At 38.5% G+C, this 10,479-nt stretch overlaps 1 protein-coding gene across 1 annotated transcript in view; it reads right to left on the bottom strand.

Annotated features, from left to right (window-relative positions):
• Positions 1–10,479, bottom strand: part of LOC101853278 (dynein heavy chain 7, axonemal) — a gene marked incomplete in the record, with an annotated part of 106,541 nt that overhangs the window by 77,214 nt on the left and 18,848 nt on the right. Inside the window, 5 exon segments of the mRNA XM_035973404.1 lie at positions 3,777–4,040; positions 6,161–6,296; positions 7,210–7,346; positions 8,602–8,748; positions 9,920–10,012. Of these exon segments, the coding sequence (XP_035829297.1) occupies positions 3,777–4,040; positions 6,161–6,296; positions 7,210–7,346; positions 8,602–8,748; positions 9,920–10,012 (777 nt within the window).

Genomic DNA, 10,479 nt, shown 5'->3' with positions numbered 1-10,479 from the left:
AGAGAGAGAGAGAGAGAGAGAGAGAGAGAGAGAGAGAGAGAGAGAGAGAGAGAGAGAGAGAGAGAGAGAGAGGGTTTTTTTTTTTTTTAAAAGCATCTGAGCAGAGAAATGAAAGTAGAACCATGATCGCTGATGTCTGTTCCAGATCTTGTACTTAAAGATAATGATGAATATCAAAAGCTCAAGGTACAATAATTATGAGGACATGTTTGTATCAAAGAAAGTTTTGTTCGGTATGTAAAAGACTTAGTTACTTTTAGAGTCCAAAGTCAAATAAAAGTTTCTTATTTATCTTAAGGGCGGAAGATTCTCATAAAATAAAATTTTATCACGTAGACTACAGCATGCATATTCATGCAGGCGTGATCAGGGAACCTGGAAAAATGAAAGTCACATCACTGATCTTCAGCATACATGGTTAAGTCAGCAGGGAGTAAAAATGGATACAATGTATAATAATATGTCAATTCAAGGAGAACAAAATATATGCGGCATCATTTAACACGGAGAGGGTAGACGGAAAAAGGGGAAAATCATGCTCACACCTGAAGAGAAACATAACATGAGAGACAATGTCAGGTCACAAGAGTAGGTGAGGGGGCAAGTTTGGAACAATCAAAACACGTGTGAGAATGTTTGTGTGTGTACGAGGGGCATACCAAAAGTTTTTTACCTGACCATGAAGGAATAAAGGTAGAAAGTTGAAATTTTGTACTAAGCTTAGTCATTCTTTTTGTAGTTACCTCCCAGAGTTATACATGTTTGCCATCTGTGTATGACCTTGAAAAGACCTTGAGAATAGACGACCCTCTCTAAGTCAGAAAACCAGCCTTCTACTGCTTCTCTGACCTCAACATCACTTTTTTACCCCAAAATTTTATCACAACATAGAATGGGCAATCAGTTCCATATACGACATGCATCTCCATAAAAATATCCTGTAGTTGCTTGCCTTGCAAGAACAAATACTTCTTTACTGTTCTGTGCTCAATTTTCTCCATTTTTATGTTGAAACTGGTGAACAACCTACCCCCATTCACTCACAGTGCGCTGGTGGTAAAACCAGTAGTCTGAAATTCCCCCAAATTTACAAACATTCTAGGAAGATAATTGTTGGCTTTCACCCCAAATTTCAGCTTTCTACCTTTATTCCTTCATGGTCAGGTAAAAAACTTTTGGTATGCTCCTCGTATGTGCAAGTACGTGTGTGTGTGGGGGGGTTTGTGTTTGTGAGTGTGTGTTTGTGTTTGTGTATATGTGCACAAGTGGATGTTGATATGTGTCTGAGCATACACGTGAGTGTGTGTGTGTGTGAGTGCGTGTGAATGTGTGTATGTGTGAGTGTGTGTGTGTGTGTGAGAGAGAGAGAGTGTGTGAGTGAGTTTGTGTGAGTCTGTGTGTGTGTATGAATGTGTGTGTTATTCATGTTTCTTTTTTTCTTTTTGAATTTGTCTGTGATTATGTCCAAGAACGTATTTTCTGAAGTGGGTGTGGCAGTGAGTTAATGTGAGCATATGCTTAATTATGTAGCTTGTTTTATCAAAATTTAATTTCAAATGTAGGTGTTTTCACACTCCAATTGACATAATTCAAATAATTTAGGAGCCTGGGCTTCGACCTTGCCTGTCAGGACCAACCCGAGCTGAGGTGGATACACCATCCCAGCAGACAAACTGAAATACTTCATTAAAATTCTTTCTACTTAGGAATTGAACTCAGGTCTCCTGTGAGCGACAGCAAAACGCCTAACAGCTACACCACAGACGCCAGTGCCTATTTTAAGTAAAAGAGCATAACAGCCAAAACAGGAAAAGAAAACTACCAATAAACATCAGTCGCTCAGAAATTAGCAATGCTCTTACAAGATTATTGTTGTCTTCTGGGTATATATGGGTAGAAAATTTAAAGACTTGATGAGTTCTATATTCAGTTCAAATGTCAAGGGTTTTAGACAAATGGTAATTTTCCCTGATGCTTTCAGTGTCCTGTATATCACAAAGAGAATCCCTTTTATGTGTATCCAGTTCCATTTTTTTAACGGCAGAGTGGTTGTTCAAAGTGGATGAAGAAACCATGCCAAAAGAAATACAGCATAATACTTTTCACGCTGTGGAATACAGACACTTCTGTGATGATTCAATACACCTTCTGACGTCAAAGCCAAAGGCCAGACCTCTGGACATTTTGCAATATCATGACGGCTCACACTGGCAATTTTCGAAAACTTCCTTTGACATCAGAATGTGAAAGCTGTATTTTGTAATGATCCGTGATAAATGTCAAATTTATATCTCAAATACACTGAATATGTTTTGTGATAGAAATAGAACTGTGAGATAATAAATGTTTATAGAGATAACAGTGATAGTCAGAGAGTGATGATAGGAATGAGTCTTGACATTCATTATAATATTGATAATGATGATGGTTGTCATGGAGGAATAAAAAAACAAACTATAACAATATCAAATACATGAAAAGAATTAACATAGTTCACAAAAATAAACGATACATTTTTTGCATCTTCAAGGAGTTAATTTCATCTCTTACATGAAAACTGTTAAGACCTAGAGCTGCTGGGGATAAAACAGCAATGTAAAAAAAGATGTGGTACACTTTGTTGATGTACAAACTCTTACAGCCTCTAAGCACTGAACATCAATTTGCCTGTAAAGTGAGAACCTTTAAATTACACCCGAGTCTCTTTCTTTACATTTCAATTTTTTTTTTCTTCTGACATAATTTCAACCCTTCTCTCTGGACATGATTACATTCCTACAAACCAAATAAGAGGGGTTTAGATAAAAATATGCCATATTATTCTTCAAAATTTGACATTGCCCCTTATACAAATGTTGTTATCGATCCAGTCCTTATACAGATAAAAACCTTGAACACAACCGAGTGAGGACATGAACTTTGCTGCTCCTCCAAGACAATATATTTATATCCTTTGAATACGATGAAGTATTGAGAATAAAAAAGCAAAAAGACTAGTAAACAGAAGATGACTGACGTGAGAGGTCAAAGATGAATACATTATGATTGTGAACATAACATTCAGAATATGTTCAAACTCACTCTCTCAGTTTCCGGTGGGTCCTAGCAAGAGTCAAGGTAAGACATCAATTACTTTACATTACTCAAGGGATCAAAATGTTCCACAACTGGACTTTCCTCAAGACACCATTTCAACATCAGTCAGTCTAGTAGAGATCACTGTTCCACCAACTGGGGATGTGTTGTGCACACGGGGTGTGGGGCAGGGGTGTAGTGGGGCGCTTACATGCCACAAACTTTCATGCACAGAAGTAGCATCTTTCGTTTCACACTCACTATGTCTTCTTTCCAAATCTATAGCTTTCATTCAGGCCGTTATATTGAATGAAGATCTACATGTTTTCCTGATAAAAACCTTCACAGGATGGGGTCTGTCTTTGAAATGACCAATATGTATTGATTAGGAATTAAACTTGAACACCCACCCCCCACCCACTTGCATAAAAAAAATATATACTGACACTGTCCAAGATGTCCATCTGTCTAAATCAGCCACTTTTCTCCTCAACAGCAAATGGGAATCTTGGACAATTTTGACGGTACAGAATATCTTCTTTTCATTGTTTGAGCATATCATGTATTCACTTTCACATGTGAAAGTATCGACATCAATTAAAATTGGAAATTTTTGGGCAATACGAGAATTCAAAATAATCTTAAGCCTCATTTTGACAAACAGCATGGCAACTACACTGAGCATCCTGCCTAGAACTTACATCGGACCACTCCTCCTTCATCTTTTCCATGGCCTTCTCCAGTGAGAACTCTTTGCTAGCAGACTCAGAAATGGACTCGAACTTGGTCACGTATGGCTCAAGGTTCATGTCCACGAGCTTACTGAGGCAGTAAGAGTCATCCGGTCGGAGATTGTAGCCCACGATTTCAGAAATCTGCTGCCAATGGCGGTCGCGAAGACCAGGGTTGAAAAGTGTCTGGATCAGAGGCATATGCTCCTTGAACTCTTCCACTTTGCTCTTGACCTGAGAAATGGAAATTTTCAGTTGGAGAACAAGTCTGCAAACATTACTCTATCAAGGTTGTTCCAGTTTAGTTTTAGTTTCAAAATGAGTTTTCAGGCGCTTCCAACGCAATTATGTCATAAGAGTGCCAAAGATTAGAGGTGTTACTAGAGATTAACATGCAAACAAAGGAAGGAGCAGAGGTCAGAACAATTGATATTTGACAGAAAGGAAAGAGCAGACCACACCAAAACACCCACCAAACACCCACATGTTTTTCTAAATCATAGCCCTTTCATTTGATGAGGTAAGGTATAAAAATGTGCAAAAGACTGTCCTTTCTCAAAAGATATTTGAAGTTTCCCATATTCTGGCATTGTAAATCATTCTAACTAAGCTAACAATGTACATATGGACCTGGAGAGGGAAAAGAGAATTATGGAGCAGTCTGGAGAAATAAATTTTCTGTGACATTCAGGACCTAAGTTTCTTAACCTAACTCATTTGCAGAGAAAATAAAACCATCATGCTCAAAAAAGCATAATATAATCGTCTTTACATAAATTTTATTTTAAAGTTTCCAGCAAGACTTCAGTTTGTCAGCAAGAGCAGTCAGTAGGAAAGCATTTATAAGATAAGATAGATAAGATAAAATACATATTTGTTGTCCAGACCCTGGCACATTGGTTTGGTGTTTTAACACGTACACAAACACACACATACATACACATGCGTACGCATGCATAATATGTGCACACCCATACACACACACTCTTCCCTCACACATAATGGCAAGGAAGGGAACAGAAACAGGCAGATGGACTGAGCGACTCGATGAGCAGTGTAACTCGGGCAGTGGAAAATTGCGCAGGTATTCTTAGGTTGTACAGGTATTTGACATAGTATTGACTTGAACTTTGGTAAGTATGAGTTTAAGCAGTACACCTCTTCAATTAGCCAGTTATCAAGACTGTTGTTTCATTTCATAGTATATATATTTTTTCGTCCTTTCTCTGTCATGAAAACCACGATGTTAAGTTTTGAGCACAAAAAATTACTTCCGTCATACACGTTTATACAAGGCCGCTAATATATTTACTTATTTTCTGGTTCTCACCGGACTATTTTCAGCTAAACAAAGTACCTCTCCGACACCCAACCTGGTAGAGAGGTCTTCAACGGGCTTTAGTGAACACTCAATCAGCTATACATGTTTGAGGTCGGGATTCTGATTAGACTACAGACCACATAATCGATACGACACGATACCTGTGCAGTATACCGTACATAGGAAAGGCGGCTTATGGAGTAAGCTGTTGCATAACAGCATAAAACCTGCTCAATTTTCCGTCCCCCACGAACGTCACCACACACTAACATTATCAATGCCTTTCCCCCTGGCAGGGTGTAGGCCACATACAAGCTCCTTCCATTTATCTTTGTCCTGGGCCATCCTTCCAAGCTCATTCCAATTGAACTTTTTCTCTCTCATGTCCCTTTCCGCACATCTCCATGTTTCTTGTGGCCTACCCCTGCCTCGTGCTCTTGTGGGTTCCCCTGCAGCGACTGTCTTGTGGATCTTCCGCAGGGCTTTCTGAGGGTGTGTTCCATCCATTGCCACTTTCTTAGTCCTATTTCTACTTCTATATCCTTTTGTCCTGTCCTTTCCAACAGCTCTTCATTTCTTATTCTATCCTGCCACTTAATTCTTAGGATACTCCTCATACATCTATTGACGAAAGTCTGGACTTTATTCACTACCGTTTTTGTTGTCTTCCAAGTTTTGAGGCCGTAGAGGAGCACAGAACACAGAGCAACAGCACAGACATTGACACAAGCACACAATACCATCATACTCATTGACAATTGCCCAAGTTATTTTTGTGGCACACTGAGCTATGGCCACATCTGAATAATTTGATTAGTTCCCAAGATTTCAGTGAAGATCTTAGGGAAAATTTATGATTTTAATAAAACCAACCACAAAAAAACAACTTTGTGTGATGTGTCTGTCTCGTAAGAGCAACAGTTTTTGTTATTTTTCTAAAAACAGCAACAAATGAGGTAGGCAATTATCAAATGAGTGAGATGATGTGACGGGGAAAAAGGAAATAAAATAAGTTTGTTTCTGACTAACATACCTTGGAGGCAATCTTCTTGGGTGAGGCAACACTATCGAAGGTTTTCTCCAGTTTGTAGAGAGAACGCCAGAAATTACCGACGTCCTGATCAACCACGTCTGGGTCGACACCGCTCATAGGTCCATCCATCCAGTCTCTGTTGGTAAAAAAAAAAGTAAAACTTGGATTGGAAAAGAGAAAAACATTATACAAAAAATGGGGGTTCACATCAGGGTAAGATCACTGTTGGTTTCTCTTTGGGAAAAAAAAAGAATTAAATTTGGAGACGGTGGTTATGTTCTATATTTAAAAAAATAAAATATTAAATCAAAGTAAATGATGGACCAGCAGAACAATTCTTTTATAAATAAAAAATATATTGCTTAAGTATCTGGTATCTGAGTCTTTTGTGTGCTCCCATTTCATTGTAGATAAAACAATAGGGGTTGATACATAATATTCAAAACACTCAGCTAATCAAAACAGATTCCATTCTGTCAACTTTCTGAAATATTTGGCTCACACTCTAACCTCCTCCGCTCTGAACAAGTATGGAAAAATTGATTTGTGAAAATGTCCCCACACAGTAGATTAAGGAACAGGAGTGATTGACATTTAAGAGGGTGGTTGGTGGGTCCTTTGGTGAGGTTTGTTCCTTCTTTCCTATCATCAACCATCTATCATCCTTATCTCTCCTTCTTTTTAGTGTTTGTTACTCTGTTGTAGCACCTCTAATCTTTGGCATTTATATGATCTAATTGTGTTACAAGTGCTGTAAAAACACTTACTAGAATACCATATTTAAAATTCATAGCAAGCCTACTCAGGAATCATTCTGACAACTTACTGTCCTCTTCTCTGAAAAAGTACTACAAAATTAATTTGTGAAAAAGTTCCCAGATTGCAGATAAGGGAACAGGAGTTAACGCATATTCAAAACTCACAGCTTGTCAACCCAGTAACCATACTGACGACTTTCAGAAATATCTGGCTCGCAGCCTGACTCCAAGCCCCTAAAAAAGTACAGCAAAATTAGTTTTTGATAAAGTTGTCACTGCATAATGTCTTACTTGTACTTATTGTTGAACTCTACTGTGAGCTCATAGAGCTGGTGGTAGGGCTTCAGGCCATTCATGATGGACGTACGCTGGGGGTAGGAAGTGGTGTCCCAGCCAAACGCCTCTTCCTCGTTATTGAAGGCATCAATCTAAACGAGGTGGGAGGAATGGAGTGGAATTAACAGAGAGATGAGTGAAATGGGGAGGGAATGAGGAACAGAGAGATAGAAAGGGAAAGAGAAAGAATGGGAATGAAAGAAAGAATGGGAATGAGAGAGAGAGAGAGAGAGAGAGAGAGAGAGAGAGAGAGAGAGAGAGAGAGAGAGAGAGAGGAGAAAAACCACTAAAAAATAGTATGGAGACACATTAAAAATGAAAGGAAAAGTCAATTAACAGAGGGAGAAAGAAAAAAAAAGCCAGATAAGAATAGTAGAGAAACATTAGTGTTACCAGAGAATAAAACAACAATATGCGCTGAGTGACAAAATGATCTCACAATCAAAATTAAAGTAAATAATACTCGTCTGTGATTCATACAATTCAATCCTTTCATTGCGTCTCCACATCCCTTTCCCCATCTTTTCCCCCACTGTAACAATCTTCAATTCAACTACTCTTTGCCCATCACTTTTACTCTTGTCCATCACTTTTACTCTTCCATCATCACTCAGATGCCATCGCCTTCTTCTCTTCTCTCCATGGTCATCACTTAATTAAAATTTGACCCTTGGGTCATGAAATCAGCCGAACTGTATAAACTTCACCATTGGCAAAAAATTCCTGTTAGATACTGGGAAGATCAAGAAAGTGAAAATAAAATCATAAGGTGCAAAGCGTTAAAAGTAGTCATATAAAATAAAAGTTCAAAATTGTCTAGAACTTCAGAACAGTCGATGGGACTGAAATTGTGTTGTAAGTAAGCGCTGTAAAACCCTCACTTAAATGCGAGGCATCGTTGTAAAATCAGGCACTTGTCAAAATAATGAAATAGAAGAAACTGCCATTTTTCCTCCGGTTTGGCAATTTTTATAGAATTTTGGTTTTTAAGCTCAACACCTTTAATAGCGTCTTTTTATTAACACATTCCTGTGTAGATTTGACTGACAATCGTTGATTAAGGATAAAAAATTGTCAATTTTCACTTTCCAAAGATCTCAAGCTATGGAAGTCACCAAATTCTGGTGGCCATTTTCTCGCTAATTTTACATTTGAAACCACGTGGCCCCCACCTCCTTCAATTGCAAATATCTCGAATTCTATTCAAGATAGACGGGTATTTTGTTTCATTCAAAGCAAGGCAAATGAACAAACTTTATGATGATACCTATAACTCTACCTGCCTAACAATTGACGAGCGCCTGATTCCACCGAGTGGTGACATAAATTTAAAGAAACCCAGGTCACCTTGTCAGCTGCCAACTGCAGTTTGTTGTCTAGTGTCTGGGCCTTCCTCAGGTAGCGGTTGATGTCCGACATGTCTCCCAGAGTCTGGAACTCCTCCACTTGTTTGGCATAACTCTCCAACTCCTCCTCAAACCGCTCTCTGCGCAACTGTGGATGTATGGAGAGACATCCATGTTTAATAAATCGCTACTTCAGAATTACAAAGCACTATTGATATTTTGGGCCGTTTTGAATTACTAAGACCATGAGGTCAGAAACCAAATGTTCTGTCTGCTCTATCAAAATTGCAGGATTATTCGTAATAGTTATCAAGATATTCACAGAATTGCCTTTGAAAAAGTTTAACCATATTGTGATACTCGACGTTTTTTACGTCAAATTTCTCAAAACTAGGTATTGAGCACATAGAACTTTGTGATTATAGATTAGTAAAATAATAATACATATATAAATTACACTTAAATGATCTTCGTGGGGAAATTCTGATAACAATGGCAAATGTACATTCATAAATACATAATTAAACACACAAAGATACAAGCAAAGAATACCAAACACACAATATTACATCCATGCAAGACAATTTTCTAAGTATGCCATTGCTGGTCACCACCCATCTTAACCTGACATTTGTTTGACATTTTTGAGTCTGAACCCATGACTCACTTGGCCCCAAACAGACAAAAGTCTGAGTTGTATTACAGAGGTATTGGGGTGATTAATTTTCAATTTGAAAGCATTAAAAGCAGCATAACGGTGATCTTGCAGAACCAGACTAAACATCCCCCCCCCCCCATCCCACTTCCCATGGAATGTTGCAAAAGACTATATTTTTTCCCCCTTGCCCAATCCTATGAAAATGATGCCATCTGATTAGTGAAACGTTGTGCACATAAAGGACTTGGTTTCTATTTGGTGAGAGTCTTCTCTTTTGCTATGCCGGGCAAGGAAGCATATATTTGTAAGCAGCAAGACTGTAAATCACAATGCCAAGGCAAATATACAGTACATATGAAGGGTGCTGACGAAATGAGTTACCTCTCGGATTCGAGCCCTATGGAAAGTGCTACATAAAGCTTATAGTTAAAGTTTTTACAATTTATAAGTATGAAATAATAAAAGGCATCAATAGAAAATCTACAAATTCGACCCTGGTGTCGATTGTTGACCAATATCTCCTTTGTGGATTGAGAAAAGTAACTCATTTTGTCAGCATGTCTCAAATATGCTGGAGAAGTGTTCACAGCGATACATGTTTAGAACACTTCATGAAGCTTTCGAAGATACTTCTATCAAGCAAATCAAGGTTTAAGTCTACCTTGAGGGCTTCTTCATACTGCATTTTCTTCTCGTTAGCCTGTTGTTTGTACTCCTCAAAGACCAGAGGCATACGCTGGTTCCATTTGAATACCTGCAAAACAAATTGCACAGTGTCATTAAATAGCTTTTCGATATGGTGAACACACACACACACACACACACACACACACACACACACACATACAGAAACACACACACATGCACGCATGTATACATGCACACACATACACACACACACACACACACACACACACACACACACACACAGACACATGCACGCATGTACACATGCACACACACATATACACACACACACACACATTCACATTACACACACATTCACATTACACGCACAAGTTCGGAAGTCACCAAACTTTTGGTGGCCATTTTCTCACTACCCCCCCCCCTCCCTCCCCCATCTCCTTCAATTCCAAATATCTCAACTACTTTTGAAGATAGAGGGGCAATATTTCGTCAAAAGCTAGACAAATAAACAAGCTTTAAAATGATACCTATAACACCATGTGCTAAAAAATTGACGAGCACCTGATCCCACCG

This window comes from Aplysia californica, unplaced genomic scaffold (assembly GCF_000002075.1).
Source record: "Aplysia californica isolate F4 #8 unplaced genomic scaffold, AplCal3.0 scaffold01203, whole genome shotgun sequence".
In the NCBI taxonomy this organism is placed as follows: domain Eukaryota; kingdom Metazoa; phylum Mollusca; class Gastropoda; order Aplysiida; family Aplysiidae; genus Aplysia; species Aplysia californica.
This window is presented reverse-complemented; position numbering and strand designations above follow the sequence as displayed.